Raw genomic sequence first — 17264 nt, 5'->3', positions numbered from 1 at the left:
TCACAGAGGTAAGCTGGCAAGAAACGTACTTAAGTGGGAAATATCATAAAATATCATGTAGTATCTAATATTTTTCAGTTCTCCGAGCTAATATAAAAATATTATGTTAGCTTTTGCAAAAATGAGTTACTATTAATATTTAATATCGAAAATAGTACTATTACTATCAAAAATATCATATGATATTTGGTTACCATTAGCCCCTGAATACAGACTTTATCTCTTCCCCCTATGTGGTAACTGGCTATAATAGGTACAGTACACGAATCGTTACGCGACACCTGTACAGCTTGTACAGTACATAGAAGTACTAGTAGTATCAAGGTCTTGTTCACTTGTGCCATTACTACATGTAGTAGTAGTAACTTATCAAGGTCTTGTTCACTTGTGCCATTCATTTTGCAATTTGCTTTCCCGGGCGGACTTACTTAGCTGACCCATGCGTCTTATAATCTTGCTGGTTGCTCTAATTATTTTGGCACTAGTCAACGATGTACATGTATCTGCCGATCAGAGTCCAAGTAGCACTTCCGAAAGGTTTCTTCGTGTTACGACCACTGCGGATGATGAAGCAAGGGGAGATTTTTCACAGATTAACTTAAATCTAATGAAGCTGAATAACCGATTCAAGAACAGCATGTTCAAGAAGTGGGACGCCTACACAGTCGGGCATATCAGGGAAGTCCTTGACGTTCACCCACACAACAAACGCTGGGCATCGCTGCTCTTCAGTTACTTAAACGACTACAAGAAGGCGGGAGGGGGAGCAGTCAAGCATGTCAACAACGGAAAAAGGGTGCGATTCTCAAACAAACTTAGAGCTCGCATCTACTTTGATTAGGCGGCGCATTACAAGTTGAGCTCATTGGGACTCCATTGGCTTTGACGCTTTCAAAACATCATATTTGCTCCAAGCAAGCTTCGTATTCTGGCCGAACTCCAATACTTCAGTGAGCCATCATCATGATCATTAAAATCAAGCTGAGACCTGACAATTCCGACAAGTGCCTTCTTAACGATAAATGGATTGCGAAGAAGACATAATACAAGCCATTCCACCAGCTCTCCAACCTGGTCTAGAAAATCGAGATCTTCACACATGCTTAGCAAATAAATTTTCGTGCTCGTAGACGTAGGGCCGTGCACAGCTGTTCGCCACGCCTGAAGTCCCTACAGCGTCCACCGAAGCCGCACGTGTAGAGCTCGGAGTCGGAATCCAAAAAAAAACTAGGGTGCAGGCGGGACTGACCCGGTCTAAGAAAACTGCAAGCACATTGTCGAATAGCGTTCAGAGAGTGGAAAACCAGTTCTTTTGGATTTAAGTAAGCAGTAACTCGAATACTACCTCCGTTCTGAAAAAGAGTCAAATTACATTACAGCCTACCCAAAACAATACCCGCTCTATGCCGATCACTTTTTGGATTTCGAATCTCCCGCGCTTTCCCGACCAGACTGGGTGCCAGCTTTCAAAATGAAAGCTGGGACCTGGGGGAGATCACAGACAGTGAGCGCCAGGCCGTCTGGGAGACCTTACTGTTTCGCAGCGTGGGAGGAGTGCTCAAACATGGAGAGATCGCTCGGGTTGCAGCGTACTTCCGTGTGGGCCGCCAAGTTGTCGAGCGAATTTGGAGGCGTGGAATCAATTCGATGGGAGATCGAGTAGCAGCCGTGGTCAAGTCAAGAAAGAGCGCATGTGGTAGGAAGAAGGTGGTTCGAGCTGAGCTGTGCGAGAGAATCGCTGCAGTTCCTGTCAATGAGCGCGAAGACAAGCGTCTGCTTAAGCGCGCGTCCAACATGAGCTGCTACCTGGTTCAGCAGCTGATCAAGGAAGGTTACATACGGCGTGCGCTCAGACAGACCCGCCCACTACTTACACCCACGCACAAGTTGGCGCGCCTCCGGCACAAGGACAAGCAAGTACGAGCTGGCACTCTCCCTACGTCACTGCCTTGTGACGCTACCTCACTCGCCAATGCTAACGCATACATGCTGCTTCTTGCAGCGAGCAGCCCCCCACCGCCTACCGCTGAAGTTCCAGAAGCCCCACTGAGCGCCCCTTCAGAATGTGGCGATGTAGTTGCCGTCTTAGATCCGTTTTTGTATCTGTAGTTGTACGGCGGAGCAAGAACGCCTGTGCCTTGCTTAGTTTCTCACTGCCTGCTCTCGGTCATAAAGCTAGCTAGCCAGCCTCTCACAAATTAATAAACGCTCAAATGAACGAGGCGGAGCGCTGCGCAAAAAAAACAAATGGTTATCTTTTTCCGAGCGGAGGTAGTAATAACATTTCACATAGGAGCTGGTAGCACGAGGCTCTTCTACTATACTTGTAATGTGCTTAGTGCTTAAAAAAATGTCGATCAATCGTTTCTATCAAAATATCACGCTATGTATTATTATTAGTAATACAATGCAGCTGTAAAAGCTATTATACCACACAAGCATATCAATAGCATCACTACGTCGAGTATGAATCTGTGCAGATTATTGCGCCCATTAAAAAGAGAGACTTGAGCTGGTAGTGCGGTTGAATTTTACCGTACCGGTATCTGTTCTAACGATCATATATATCAGATAAGATACGTTACCACACTAAATTCCAGCACATCTAGAATTTTTAAATCTGTTTAAAAGGTAATACGATTTGTATCATTTTCTATCACTGGAAAGATTGTTCCTTTCAAAAGCTCACAGCCACAATTTCTCAGCGAGCTCATTAGCTGCTGCGACCACCACCCGAGGGCTCTATACTTCGTCGCCAGTGAGCTGCTGCGGTTATCTTTGCTCTACCTTCATGATACGTCTACTCTTCTGCTCGTCTACTTATCGTCCACTTATGTTCTTATCTCCGCTCTGCTCGGGGAAGTTTTGGGCCAGTCGAGACCACCACTAGTGATGCCCGCGGCGGCTGGCCCAACACGACCTAACGACACATTCGAGCGGACTAATCACTTCGCGAAAAATACCACATGATGAGGGAGAGCTCCGAAATCACCATGTCCAGGATCCTCAGCGTCTCGATGCTGCGTCAAGTGGCAGCAGCAAGGCATTGAAACCACTGCAGCTTCTACCGAACAGGGGCTAGAGGTAGACGGATGATGCCGCTGTGGCGCTACGTGGGGCCTCAACAGATTTGTCTACAGACCTTTATAGTTTTTTAGATCTACTAACTAGGGCGAAGCGAAGGCTGGGATAGTTTAAAAAAGCGAAAATGTATTGTTTTCTTACTTTTTTATTAAAAAAATGCAAAATTGTCGTGTACGAAACGCTAAGTTTAAAGCCCGGAAAGAGGTGAGAACGTATGGGATGGCGCCAAACCACCGTACCAATTACGGAGTAGGTCGGCGCGATCGATCGCAGGTTCGTGTAGAATCTCCGATGCAGGACCAACTGAAACATACCGGAGTTTGTTGTACGTAGAAAGCGTAGCATTTCTCACAACGACGACGCTGCCTTGTAAAATGTCTCCATTGGCGAGGTGACCCCACGTCGTACAAACTATTTGGTACCCAGAATCATCAACAAGGAGTAGCTCTCGCTTATCAGTCGTTTTCCCCTTCCGCGTTACTATACGCTTCACCGAGCCCGACCGATGCACAATAGCAATAGTTGTTGTTACAGACCCGTCCTCAACTGCCGCAAGGTTGGCTATTGTAACGGTAGGTATTTGCGGGGCATCCAACAAAGGAGTTTGGGCCAGGTGAATATCCGCATTGGATCCGAAGGATATCTCAACGCAATTCTTCGCCGAAAACGCAGGTTTTATCCGGCCGCCGGAGAAGAAGCAACTGTTTCCAGGAACGATGACGTCACCAGAATCGACACCACAACAATAATAATAAGCCAAAGCCAAACGCGGGTCCTTCTAATACCGTTGCCCTTTAGCCAACCATTGGATATCGTCGTTAGTCAGCGAAGACACAGTGAGTATTCCCTCACTAAGTTCACGCACCAAATCACCCTCTACCTCTCGTCGCCGATTACATAACTCCCGGCGCACTTGCCTCTCTTGCTCGGCCCGCTCTTCTGCGTCGAGCGGTTCCTGAAGTCGTTGCGCACGCCGTACTTGCTGCTGATGTCTTCGTCTCGCTCGCAAAGTACTCGCCGTAGCTGATTCTTCAACAGCAGCGCGAGACTCGCGTTGCAGGATACGTCGCAAGCGTTGCTGAGTGTTTCTTCTTATCCGTACTTCTTCGGTCCTTGTAGCTACTGATTGCTCCTGAGTAGCAGCGGGGGTTTCACGCTGGCGCGCGCGTCGGACGCGTTGCTGAGCACATCGTCTCGCCCTTCGTTCTTCAGCACGCTCGCCTTCCATCGTCCAATTTCTTTGGGAAATGAACCTATACACGACTGCATCTTCGTCACCGGATTGAACTGATACTTAAAGACTTACGCCCTAACGCACGCGCGCGATCGATTGAAAGAGACTAGTGCAGAATTCCGCTGCTTAAAGATTGGTCAATACACGCAGTAAATTAATTGTGACGAATACAGTGAAGGCCTAATCACGTACCGGCGAATCACGCTGCTCCGATCCAGCATTGGCTTCGCACTATTTGCTGCAATAATTGCAGTAACAATTGAGTTATCGCACTTAACTGATCGTAGCCGCATAGCGACACTAAACTCATTTTCACGCGGGTTGGCATGACATCTTTTGCAAAGTGGTATTCTTTCGTGGTCTCGTACGAGCTCAGAAAGCAAATAGTAAATTTTATCTCCAAATAGTAAAGTTGGTCGCCGTATGCGTACTCCTACGGCGACATCAAGCTTTGGTTCTTGTACGGGTGAAAAAAAACAGCATTCGACAATTTAAGGCTGCAAAAAACTCCATCTCGCCATACTGGCATTCCACATACTTCCCTGTTTGCGTGGGAACGGATACGCAGGCGACATGTACACATTCGTATGCATCCCTAGCTTTGCCACTCGATGGCGACACGTGAAAGAATTCATCTCGGTCTTTTCTCCACGTTGGGATATACTTCACGTCAATCCAATTGCCAGTTTTCTGATAATCGACCATTTGGAGCCTGTAATATCCTCGCCGGAAACACAAATACGTTCGCAATTCCTCTGCAACAGCAAGAGGAAAAACACACATCTTAGTACTTGTGTAGACATAGCATTTCTACTACTACTACTACTACAGCTTACGGCCTCCGTCGTCCGAGCTCAGCAGTACAGCGTGCTGCTGCTGCAGATGCCGCCGCATGTCAGGGCGCCAGGGTAAAGCTGAAGACCTCGAAGCTCAAGCTGTGCTGCACCTGGTCTAGTCCGTTCCTTGTTCTCGCTCAAATCGAACAGTTACCCGGTAAACCGGACAGCTACCGGCTTCAGTCTATCGGCTTCAGTTACCGGCTTCAGCTACCGCGACGAATTAATCCGATTTGGGCTGGCTAGCCTTCCAGACTATCCCAGTATAATAGTGATATTCTTGCACAACACCTAGCCGTGTAAAAAAACTGAAAAAAAGCAAATTTTCTAAGAGAACATCTCTTTGGCAAGCTATATTATGTCTCGTACACCAAGTTTCTAAAAGTTTATACCCATGCCAAACCTTTGCTGTGAAGTGAAACTGTGAAGTTTTTACAAATTGTTAGACCTTTTCATTAAAATTTGTATCGAATCGATAACTACTATTGGTGTGCGCACATAATCTCGAATTAATGGGTACACTACCAGAATATAAAAACAACGAGACACCTCATGAACTCGATCCAGCAACCAGGCCTCGGAAAGCACGTGGCCGGGAGAACAATCGAGGTAGAATTTGCGGTGTCGAGCTGTATTAAGGTGAGAGAGGAGTACAAGGCGAAGCTCCGTGCATTGCTCTCAATCATTACTCCAACTATAAGGACGGATTTATCAACGGGGAAACCGATGTGTAAGAAGAGACCTCAGACTCTTACGAAATCAAAACAAAATAAAGTAACGAATACGGCAGCTCAAGCTCCAAAATCTGTGGAAGGCAAGGAAATCCACGTATTGGGTGATTTACTCTTACTTACACGAGCGGCTTCTTTGGATGTCGTGGAGAACATTCAGGCGTGGCGAAAAGCTGTGCACGATGGAATACCTTGGCCCTTCGTTTACGACCACGAAAACTATTTGCTAAGCATGTGTGAAGATCTCGATTTTCTAGACCAGGTTGGAGAGTTGGTGGAATGGCTTGGATTCCGTCTTCTTCGTAATCCATTCATCGTTGACAAGGCACTTGACGACATTGTCAGCTCCCAACTTGACATTGACGTCCATGACGATCGCTCACTAAAGTATTGGAGCTCTGCCAGCTGGCGTCAGAATACTAGGAGTAAAGATAATGTCTTGAAAGTGTCGAAGCCAGTGGAATCCGTAGCAATTCTCTCTCTAATAAAGCCTTTGGATAGCATCAGTCCGGAAGATGACGTCACGGATGGCTCGCGTATTGCTGCTGCTCAGCAAATACTATTGGATGAAGAGAGTTTTCACGGTCGGTTGCGAGCACTGAAGGTAGTCCGAGAGTATGTGGACCGAGGACCCTCGACATTTAAGCGCCGTGATGTTGCTAGTTACGCAGAATCTCTGGCAGTGTACGATGCGATAGCTGTATTAAACTCACAACAAAAGTACGTCACCGTGGAGTGATAATTTGCTGATCGGGAAAGCTAACGAAGACGTTGCACATGCAGAACAGCGGAGTACCGATCCTCTCTCATACGTCGAGAACGCTTGCAGGTCGAACGCTCAGTTCGAGATTTGAGGAACCAGGTACTTTAGTGTTCTTCTTATGTCGATTTGATTGTAGCCCGACGAACGTGAATCATCTCGTGTTCTTAAGATGCAATGGACACAACTAAACCGCGACGGTGATCGCACGAATGATCAACGTGACAGGTAGGGTGCCACTTCGTTGTCTCTAGATGATAAGGATGCTTCAACGAGTTCACCTTTATAGGCTATGTCGTGAGAAGTACCGACAAGAGGCTCTTGACCTACTTGACAAACTGGTAGACAAATTGGAGCATTGTGTCGCAGTGCTAAAGGGTGAGGAGAATCACTTGGGCGACGTCTTGGACGAAGGCAAATGTCGAATGAGTGAGTTGAGGGTGGAAAAGGTAGTACCTAACTCAGCCAAAGTTTTTGTTGTAGTGATTAATCCTAAAAGCTTTCGCCTGATTAGGAGAGGCAACGAGTAACTAGGCACAACAGGAAGAAGGAGGAGGAAGCGTCAAGGCGTGAAGGGGTCCGCAAAAAGACTGCAGAGCGAAGTGACAAGTTGCGACTGAAGAAAAAGAAGCCACTACAACAGCATCAGTCCGCTGTCGCTGTTGGCTCAGAGAAGTCAAATAATTTATTCCACGACGACGTCACAGCGGACATCGAAAGTGATATTCGCTTGATCATAAACAAGAACTCGACTCTTCCTGAAGAAAACCAAGTGAGTCCCGAGATTCTTCGCCACCAGCTCGAAGAGAAGCGTCAGCGAATGATTTATCTGAAACGAGCTCGGCTCGAACAGCAAGCTCGAATGGTCAGAGAATCCGAGCTCAGGTTAGACTGCAGACGAGCTGAAAATGTGGCAATGATATGGGAAGATATACTGTCTAGGACTGTGGAACGCGAGTCAAAGAGAAAAGCGCAATTAAAGGCTAACAAAGAGCTTTTGGACCGAATAGCTTCATGCGCTATCTTCAAGTGCATGCACGCAATGAACGGGAAGCGGTATTTGATATCTGTGTACACTCGGAACGCTCAGCGGTACGATTTGGAGGGGCTTCGTGTCGTGGCATATGACCCGCGTTCGTCTGCTACATTCACCCTGGTAATGTCACTTCGAGAGTTCAATTCCCTAGGGTATGGCCGCACATGTGAGGGGCTGGGGGCTTTCAGTAAGTGGCTCTGTCTGCTGTACGAGAAGCGACGTAGACAATTCCGTCTTGTCTGGTCTGGAGCCCCGTGTCCTCCTCCACTTCGCATACGTGAAAACGACCAAACGCTCGTTTGTCTTCATAAAGAAGGGGTTAAGACGACAGGATCATCGACGGATAGCTATTCGCTTGTGTCAGTGTATCTAAGAACAAATGACCGGTCGAATGTGCGCTTCGTGGTGGGCTCTTGGCATAGTCACGACTTTGTACTCACGGAACATGTCGTGGCAGCTCGTAGTTTGGTTATTGGTACTGATCTTGACGTCCAGTGGAGGTCGTCAGATCATGCAATGATAGTATGGAAGCACCAGGCTCACGAGCAGCAGAAAGATGAGGCTTCATCGATACTGACTGCTGACATGGGACAAAGAATTTACTCGAGCGAGGTTGTTGTGAATCGAGGGAGGTATATTCTTCACATGTACGATACAAGTGAGATTGAGTACACGGTGGAGCTTCTCCCCAAATCCAGAAAAGGAGACCCTTCACAACAAGTTAGTCACTCGTGTGTAAGCAGACTGGTGCTCTACAAGCGCACCGTCAACCCGTATAATGTCCGTCTTTCATCTTCGAATTTTGCAGATTTGATGTCGTTGATTCGCTTCGAACAGACTCGAAATGCAGAACCGACACAAGAGATGAGCGAGGCTACACAATTCAAGTGGAAAGCGACTGTATCACCCAAATGGGCAGGCAAACTTGCGAACTACGTCCGTGTGCTACGACTGGCTAAGTATGCGTGCAAAATCAGTGGTGTTTTCTGCTTTATCGCGGTCTTTATCGTCCAGCAGAAGACTGAATTTCGAGCACATTTGCTGCTCGAAATCACGTGGCTCCATCCGACCTTCTCTTCTTCTTTTTCACTGGGTGGTACACCAGTACGACAGTCTCTACGTATCCCACTTTCAGAATATGTTCGCTGCGTCAACGCGTCGCGTCGTTTTGCTGCAGGTTCGACTCTTAGCGAAGACGAAGAGTGTTCTTCGTGTTTGGCGTATACGGATGCCCGTACGAGGATATTCGAGCAAGATATTTGCCCTGTGCCGGACACAACACTCGAACACTCTTCAGCCTGCTCTGAATGCGATACGATTCAACTTCGACGGCTACACGCAATTAAAGAGCTTATCATCCATGCTGGGGCTGTCGCTCCAGGTTCATTAGAGTTGATTTACGATGGATACTGTGGACGATGCACAACGCTTGTCCCGCCAATTGTACTCGTTCTTGGGTCTGCGATGTCTTCATCGACGACGATGTGGCTACTGCCGATGTTGGGGCAGTACTTTGCATCTTTTGATTGCAGCAAAAACGGCTTCCTGGGTTTTGAAGGAGGCAAAGACCACACAATTGCTGAGCATACGCGAGAAACCCTTCTGCTTGCACTAGCTCGGGATCAGGTCGCTGTCCTCTTCAACGCTAACTGTGGTCTGACCGTGTGCAACGCCAATTTATTTGTCCATGAGCTCCATTGGTGGCTATATCCAGATCACCACAATCTTCCGTGTCACGTGGCGTATCTTGTTGGTGACCAGAATGATGTCGTGATGGACGATCGAGGTCACCGTGACTGCGATCTCCTAGAGGCAATTCAGGGATTAAACCAAGCAGCGTGTCAAATAGCCGAGCTCGATCCAGTACGCTTAGACGAGGGTGACAACGAAGAGAATGATCATGCGTCTGCGTTCGACGCTTACCTTGTGGCTGAGGCTGTGCTGGTTGAGGTCACGCAAGTGCTTCTGCACCCTGACAACGCGTGGCAGAAGCCTCGAGAAATCGTCGGAGCCTCCAGTTGGAGTGCTGCGTGCAGCTTTCTGCAGGATCCTGTTCAACTAAGCGCCCATTTACAGCACTGTTACCCGCTGCAGATCAGTGCAGCGACTGCAGAAGTTGTGGATGCGTATTTTGCTCACCCAAAATGGCCCCATGACAATCCTGATGTTCGACCTTTTTTCCACGGGCTTTTGGCTTTCATGATGCACCTGCAGCATGTAAGACACATTCTGGCTTCGAGAAACGGCTCACTACAGATCTCATTGAGACTGCAGCGTGTTACGGAAGGAGAAATTGCCGCTGAACATGAAAAGCTCGCTAAGAACACCAGTGTACTTGACTGCTCGCATCTCAGACATTTGACGGAGTGAAATCGTGTTGAAGTGGCAGAGTCGACTTCGACTTGACTTATCTATGGATTTTCTTAAGTACGAATTCCATGTATCGATTTTAAATTCTCCCACACCATAATGGCGACGCAGCGCCAGGCAGTACCTCAGCATGAATGGGAACAGCGCCACACGCAGGCGCTGCGGGACACGGCAGAGTCTCTGCAACTGGGGAGGGCCACAGCACACACCCTCAGCATGCAGGCCGAACAGCTCGGCCGAAGCGAGGGCATGGTAGACGAGACCCAGGCGACTGTGGACATGTCCAAGCGAGTTCTCCGCGGGATGACGTGGTCTGGCTGGTTCTACAACAAACTCTCAACAACGCCGCAGCTTTCAAACAGTAAAGAAGTTCACGAAGTATGGTCAACTCAAGTGTATTGAACGTTATGATGACGGACTCTAACCAGGTTGCTGTGTAGATTGCCATGGGGTTTATTTGTCCAGAATGCAAGGTCAAGTTCCAATCTGCTGAGCAACTGGGAACGCACTACGGCAATGTCCACGAGAGCGCGTCACACGCATCCCCCAAGTCAGCAGAAAGACCACCGAACAATGGCCGATTCCAACTGCAGAGTCGAGTGGAAGAGTCCTACGAAGACGTCCATGATAAATTTCTTCGCGACTTGGTGCCGCAACTGACCGAGCTGAAGCAACAGTCGCTGGCATTGGGGAGTGCGCTGGACACGCAGAACGAGCAGTTGGGTCGATTGGACTCGAAAATTGGGCGTGTTCACCACGACATGAAGAAAGTGGGGATCCAAGCCAACAAGATCATGGGAAAGAAAGCCCCCGTGGTGTTCCGCTTCCGTTGTGCATTCCAAGAGGCCCAAAGCAGAAGATTTCTGCGTGATGTGGACGGAGAGGCTCTGCTGAGGTGTGTGAGATGCTGAATGAGACAATTGTGTCGTGTACGAGATATTCTAACATAACTGTTATGGTTTTGTAGTGCCGATGTTGTTGTAGATGGCTGTACATTTCGTGCGTACACTCTGGGCGATGACAGCGATGTGTGGGGGTTCCAAAGTGAAAAGTCGAGTAACTTTTTGGGTGTCAACCGATACGGGAACTTGAAAGTACAAGGAGCAGATTTCAACTCGTACGAACATTTTCTCGTGGAATCCAAGGCCAGCACACCGCTGTTCTGTTTATCCAGCTACTTTGGACTTGGCGGCTGGGTGACCAGCAAAGAACCCTTAAGTGACAGCAAGCTCAGCATCATCCGTGGCACACCCGAGAACAAACCAGCAGCAGCTCGCTTCAGAGTCGTAAACTTGGAGGATGGAATCCATGACGCACCAAGGTGAAAATGAATTTATTTCATTGTGCACGAGTACAGTATCCCCACTCTTACCAGATGAAATGGTGGTGGTCAGCCTCGTCTCCTTGGTCCACTTTGTTGTCGTCTTCAGCGTGTTTGATGTGTCGAGCGGGCTGCGATCTCCACATGACTTGTCTCCCCTTCCGCTTTTTGGGAGCCTGCATACTTCTCTCCATGGACTTTTTCATGCGCTCTTCGTACATTTTCTGCTGCTGGGCGATCCGTTCTTGACGGACACGTTCTCGACGCTCCTTTTCCTTCTCCTTCTCCGCCTTTGCCACATAGTCCTCGGGCATCTGCTCGATTGCACTCAAGAGATCTTCCAGACGAGCTTCCAGATCTGTGAGCATGTACAGTGTCGACGAGTTGGTCTCGGCTTCAAAGCCACAACGCTTATACACATCCAGCACTCGATCTTGTAGCTCCTTGAGCATTCGCTCCTGAGCGTTCTCACCCGAACCCCCTTGGGACCTTAGACGAAGTTGACTGGCCTTGCTCTCCTCGACGCTGATCTGCTGCTGCAACCCATCGACGTTCGTCTTGAGTGTCTGCGTCTTCCGATCCATGGTCTTCTTGGTCTCACGGTAGTTTTGCTTGAGTTCTTCAAGTGTTTGTTCGGTCTCTTGACTGTTCTGGATTAAGAAGAGATTGCTCTCTTCTAGCGCAGTAAAGATGTCAAGTAATTGCTGTGGGTTCTGGAAGTACATGGGGATCTCCTCTCCACTGCTAGTAAGCGGCATGTTGTCCAGATTGGGCATCGGAGGGATCGTGATCTCCTTGACTTTGACGGCTTTGTCGACTTTCTTCTTGCCGTTCTTGGACTCCGGACGCTCTTTTTCGGCCCGTTCACGCTCTTCGATCTCGGCTAGCACTTTGGCTTTCTGCAGCTCCCACTCACGCAAGATCTTGTCCTTGCGCTTCTGTAGGCGAGCCATTTGTCGAGCTCGCTTCTTGTCTTGCTGCTCGATCTCGTACTCTTGAGGAGTGAGTTCATCCAGGAAGGCCTTGTACTGAAGACAGTCTTGTAGCTGCTCGCTGAGCTTGGACATGTCGCTCTGTACGAGTTGGATTTGCTGGTTGAGTTTCTTGATCTCCTGCACTTTATCAGCTTTGGCCTTGGTCTCCTTCTCGGCTCGCTTGATTGCCTCGTGCGCTTTCTTGTCGTTCTCCTTTAAAAACGTATCGAAGCGAACGGCATCTTCTTCGAGCATCAGTTCGCTCTTCTTCAATGCTTCTTCTTTTAGCTGAGCCTTCTCTTCGAGCTTGCGGATCTCTTCACGCTTTGTATCGAGCGACATCTGCACGAGGAACATCTCGCGCTTCTTGGCAATGAAATCGGACATGTTCTCCTTTTCTCGAAGTCGATCGTTCGAGATAGTGGCAGTCGCTGCGGCAACGAGGCCGCGCGTTTGACGAGACTGAGACGCTGCATAGTTGTCGATGCCAGTCGGCTACAGGCCAAAACGATCCAGATAAGACACATATTAAAAGTTCTTGGATACTGATCATTGCCTCACCGCGTCATCAGAGCGGAAGCGACGAATGTTTCCGATCTTGGACGATGCCGTGGTCTTATCGTAAATTTTGCGTCGAGAGTTTTTGTTCTTCTCCTGTAAATTTATGATTTCCATGAGACTACCACGACAGGAGCTTGAGCATACCGGTATGTAGATCTATCTGCTCATACGCACCTCTTCCTTCCGCTGCTTCTCCGTCTCACGCATACGAAAAACTTCCTCATCGGACGGAAGAGTGAATGGATTCGACTCGGCCGTCGGGTGCTCTACAGAGTGAGCGGGGTCAAGTCAGCACAGAATGTGGGGTATCTTCGCTGGAACTGTCGTACCGGAGATGATTCGACTCCGCTGCATTATATTTAATAGATATCAGCGTCTAGCAAGATCAGGCTTCTTTTTGCCAAAGTGCGTTTCTTGGTTCTGTTCTCGGGGGAGATGACAACGCAGTCGGATTATTTACGGATTCCGTTCCAAACTGCATGTACTCGAAAGTTGTGAGCTCGGCACTCGAGTCGAAACGCCCGCTTTGCTAATTTTGACCACGTTAAACTACATGTAGTTTGATTAATATATTGAAGTGCATTATTTTTTTCCGACCCCTGTTCCAGACTGTCAATGTCAACGCCCCGTTTGGTCGCCTCAGGACGAATAACGACACACCGGATCTCTCTTTCTCTCCAGCTTCAGTTTCCAGTCTCCGCTGAACGATCGCTGTCGCGTCGAATCCAATGAAGACCGCACACCCCACCGTGCAGCCGCTCGTTCGCTTCTTGCTTTCAGGCCCCAGGGTGCTTACAGCACAGCAACCTCGACCTCAATTCGCACACGTCGCAGATCGGGCATCTGTGACGGTGTGTTCAGAAATGTCCTCTCAATGTTGTCGCGGACTTCGGGAGAGGTGCCGCTCTGTATTTCCGCCAACAAGCACATAAGCCTGAGTGGTTAGGGCTCTTCCCATACAATTCATAGTACTGATTTCCATCTCAAACCGCATACATTACAACTTTACAACGTTCGCTCGGTGTACAATACACTCAGTCGCTTTCCCCCCTCCTGTAGCAGACGTAGGAATGTTCGCCGCGTCCGCGCAGGACGGCGCCAGCTCTTCGGGGCCCATGACCAACGAGGAGCTGCTGGCGCACCAGCTCGACCTGCACCAGAAGATCCAGCAGCAGATGCAGCTGCAGATGGAGATGAGCATGCAGCTCGGCTCGCGCCAGTCGCTAACGTCGTCGCTGGCGAAGGTGGAGCCCGACTTGGGCGACAACGTCTTCGACATGCTGGACGACCTCATCATGATCCCGTCCGGAGCTGTGGCGCCCGAGCGCGGCTCGTTATCCAAACAGGCGCGCGAGGAAACGATGGACGTAGACGACACGCCCGCAATGGGCTCTGGCAGCGTCAGTGGCGGCCGCGACAGTCTCGCGGACATCTTGGAGAGCCTGGACATGGACCTGGACGACGATGCTAATGACGACACGCTGTCATCAGGCAGCGAACGCGCTCGTAGCGCCAGCGGCTCGGTGGACGAAGGCGATCTGGACGACTTAGAGGATCTAGAAAATCTCGATTTGGACCTCGATTTGGGTACAAAAGACCTAACTGAGGTCACTACCGCAGACGATAAGATCAAACCGAATGAACACGCGCCAGCCGAGGAAGAGTTTGTTCATTTGAGACGCTCCTCCTTGGATTTGCTGGCGTCTATGAGTGGCAGCACGTCCAGTGTCTCCAATAACGCGACAGGCAACATGTGCACGTTGATCTGGGAAGGAGGACTACTGGGACTGCGACTGCGCCACTCGCAGTCGAGGATGATGCCGGCCGTGTCGAAAATTACCGGCAAAAGCTCGATTTTCGGCGTTCATCTCGTGGAAGTGGGCGATTTGTTGCTGAAAATTGGAGATCGCGTGACTCGCGATATGGACTTCTTAAACGCGATTAACTACCTGAAAGAAGTGCCCAAGCCGTGCAAACTGGTGTTCAGGAGACTCTTGGCAGACCCCATGTCGGTAAAACCGGTACAACCGAAGGTAAAGAGCGCGATTGGATTGAAGCTGGCGGCGAAATTCGAGGAACTGACAGCAGCAGAGAACGAAAAATTCCCTCCGCAACCGGCAGTGAAGTTGGAGGCCAAGTACGAGATCAAGTGGATTGACGGACCTCTGGGGATTAGTCTGATTGCGAGCAAGGACGTGCCGTACCCGCTTGTGACGCGTATCACCGGGAAGAACCGCTCGCCACAGGTGCAGGACGTACAGCCAGGCCACTACCTCGTTCAGATCGGCAGCTACAACACTGCAGACGGCAATTTTAACACAGCGATTAAGTTCCTGCAAAAGGTACAGAAACCGGTATCGCTCTTCTTCTGTCCAGGTAACAAGAAGGTTTCTGCGCGTCCAGACCCGGCAGAGGATGAATACGACCACATCTGGGAGAAGAAACAGCCGCTGTGCTTCACTGTACGACCGAATGTAGCTGGCCGCATGGTTGTTGCCGACTTGGGCAGTGCGAAATCCATCAAGGTGAAGATTAAGGGCGCGCCGAACAACGTGGCGGCGTTTGTGAGCTCCGCAGATCGCATCATGTGGATAAATGACGACTGTGTGAAGGACTTGACCTTCCATGAATCCCTGCTCAAGTTGCGCACAGCCAAGCGTCCGCTAGTCATTCGGTTCAAGAAGGGCTCTCCCGAAGACGCGATCGCAGCTTTATCTTCTTTTGCAGACATCCATTCGGCGTCCAAGTTTACAGCTTCGACCTCGTCTCTGGCGTCCTCATCAACGTCGGTATCTTCGTCCACATCCACATCTTCCACGTCGTCGTCTCCCCCCTCTTCGTCCTCTGCAAGCGAGAGCGTAGCACCTGCCCCCGCGCCGTCCCCTCCGAAGCCAGTACAGCCAGCAGCAACTCCTCTGCCCACTCCTCGAACGTTCGTTAATCCGCTGAAGAAGATGAGTATAGCGCTTGGTAGTCACGCCAAGGAGAACGCCACTAATGCCCCCACTGCCAAGGTGCAGACGGAGTCCAGGAAGCACCAGGACCGACAGGCATACGCATCACAGCAACAGCATCCACAGCATCAACCGCACGCATCGCAGTCTCACCAGTATGCGGCACAGGAAGCAGCACAAAGTAAATACCGAGGCCATACCGACCAGGAGGCCAAGCGATCGGCACATCATGATGCACGGCAACCGAACGCTGTGTCTAATACGTCACGAGTCGCGCCACATGGCTCAAGAGGATGCCACCACACGGCTGCACCTGTAATGCTCACCAATAAGGACCCTCCGCTTAGGAAAATGAACAGTCCGGACCACGGTAGCCCTCATCGCAACGACATGAGCCACCGTATCGCTGAAACACAGAATAAACTGCGCAACTTGGAGCATGGACTGCGCAAGTCTCCGCTGGCAAAGTCCACAAGTGACCCGATTGAAGACACACCGTTGAAGCCATTGTCTCGGAGTGGACATCGGTATGGCTCAGCGCCTCAACTGCCCAGTGAAGCCAGTCGATCCAAGGAAAAAGAACAGGAGAAGGACAGCGATGTGTACGAAGTGGTATGGCCAGAGGGTACGGCGCTTGGTCTGACGCTACGTGTGCATCCGACCACACGATTTCCCGTGGTGGCGCGTGTGACTGGCACGAGCAACCTCAAGAACATCGAGCACGTGTCTCCTGGCGACATTTTGTTCGCTGCCAACAACATGAACATTGTACCGCAGCCCAAATTTAAGCAAACGCTCGAGAACTTGTCGCGTCTTCCGAAGCCAGCAGTGCTGCGTTTCCGACGTGCTTCAGCTGCAGCGTATGCCTCAATGCGAAGTGACGAGTCTGACCAGACGCTGCCACGTGGACCAGCACTGAAAGACCGCGAGTACGAGCTCATTTGGCGAGAGAATGCCAACCTTGGACTGGTGTTTAGCTCGGACAGCGATGTACCAAAGGTGACCAAAGTGGATATGGACTCGGGTGGTCCCATGCTGCACAAAGTGTCGGTAGGAGACGTGCTGACGTGGATTGGACCTATGGAGATCAGCGGCTCGACGTTCCACTCGTCGATGGCGACACTGCGCGCCGTCAAGCGGCCGGTGGTGCTGCGCTTTTACAAACACGGCACATGATGAACGAAGTCGCAGCTGAACTGACGGAAGGCGTAGTGTAGTTAAAATACCTAGGAGGGGAAGTCAGCAACAGGGAAAACAGGATTGTAAAGCTCTCGGTGTTAGAAGACGGGGCCTCGACCCGCCCCGTAAAGAAAATGTCTTTTTGGTCGGTGTCATACCGTATCGTTCTTGTCCGTCTTCTTGACTTCTTCTCTTCTATCAAAGTTTCCCATAAACGTACAATC

The 17264-nt window shown here is 49.8% G+C and overlaps 6 protein-coding genes across 6 annotated transcripts; 5 read left to right on the top strand and 1 right to left on the bottom strand.

Moving 5' to 3' along the window:
• Positions 1-439: 439 nt before the first annotated feature.
• On the top strand, positions 440-841 carry PITG_22853 (secreted RxLR effector peptide protein, putative; the record flags this gene model as incomplete). Its single annotated transcript, XM_002903738.1, has 1 exon — positions 440-841. The coding sequence occupies one exon, from the start codon at positions 440-442 to the stop codon at positions 839-841; it is 402 nt and encodes a 133-aa protein (XP_002903784.1).
• Positions 842-6117: 5276 nt separating this feature from the next.
• On the top strand, positions 6118-6592 carry PITG_08398 (uncharacterized protein; the record flags this gene model as incomplete). Its single annotated transcript, XM_002903737.1, has 3 exons — positions 6118-6295; positions 6356-6504; positions 6584-6592. 3 exons carry the CDS (start codon positions 6118-6120, stop codon positions 6590-6592), a joined length of 336 nt encoding a protein of 111 aa, XP_002903783.1.
• A 969-nt stretch (positions 6593-7561) lies between these two features.
• PITG_08397 (uncharacterized protein) lies at positions 7562-10051 on the top strand (the record flags this gene model as incomplete). Its single annotated transcript, XM_002903736.1, has 7 exons — positions 7562-8181; positions 8278-8496; positions 8551-8858; positions 8979-9230; positions 9276-9430; positions 9503-9898; positions 9995-10051. The coding sequence occupies 7 exons, from the start codon at positions 7562-7564 to the stop codon at positions 10049-10051; spliced, it is 2007 nt and encodes a 668-aa protein (XP_002903782.1).
• A 99-nt stretch (positions 10052-10150) lies between these two features.
• Positions 10151-11376, top strand: PITG_08396 (uncharacterized protein; the record flags this gene model as incomplete). The annotated part of the gene is made up of 4 exons (XM_002903735.1): positions 10151-10420; positions 10492-10569; positions 10660-10946; positions 11019-11376. The coding sequence occupies 4 exons, from the start codon at positions 10151-10153 to the stop codon at positions 11374-11376; spliced, it is 993 nt and encodes a 330-aa protein (XP_002903781.1).
• Positions 11377-11419: 43 nt separating this feature from the next.
• PITG_08395 (uncharacterized protein) lies at positions 11420-13261 on the bottom strand (the record flags this gene model as incomplete). Its single annotated transcript, XM_002903734.1, has 4 exons — positions 11420-12841; positions 12908-13000; positions 13082-13173; positions 13237-13261. 4 exons carry the CDS (start codon positions 13259-13261, stop codon positions 11420-11422), a joined length of 1632 nt encoding a protein of 543 aa, XP_002903780.1.
• Positions 13262-13965: 704 nt separating this feature from the next.
• PITG_08394 (uncharacterized protein) lies at positions 13966-17180 on the top strand (the record flags this gene model as incomplete). Its single annotated transcript, XM_002903733.1, has 1 exon — positions 13966-17180. The coding sequence occupies one exon, from the start codon at positions 13978-13980 to the stop codon at positions 17035-17037; it is 3060 nt and encodes a 1019-aa protein (XP_002903779.1).
• Positions 17181-17264: the final 84 nt, after the last annotated feature.

Source organism: Phytophthora infestans, genomic scaffold, assembly GCF_000142945.1.
Source record: "Phytophthora infestans T30-4 supercont1.13 genomic scaffold, whole genome shotgun sequence".
Taxonomy (NCBI): Eukaryota; Oomycota; class Peronosporomycetes; order Peronosporales; family Peronosporaceae; genus Phytophthora; species Phytophthora infestans.
This window is presented reverse-complemented; position numbering and strand designations above follow the sequence as displayed.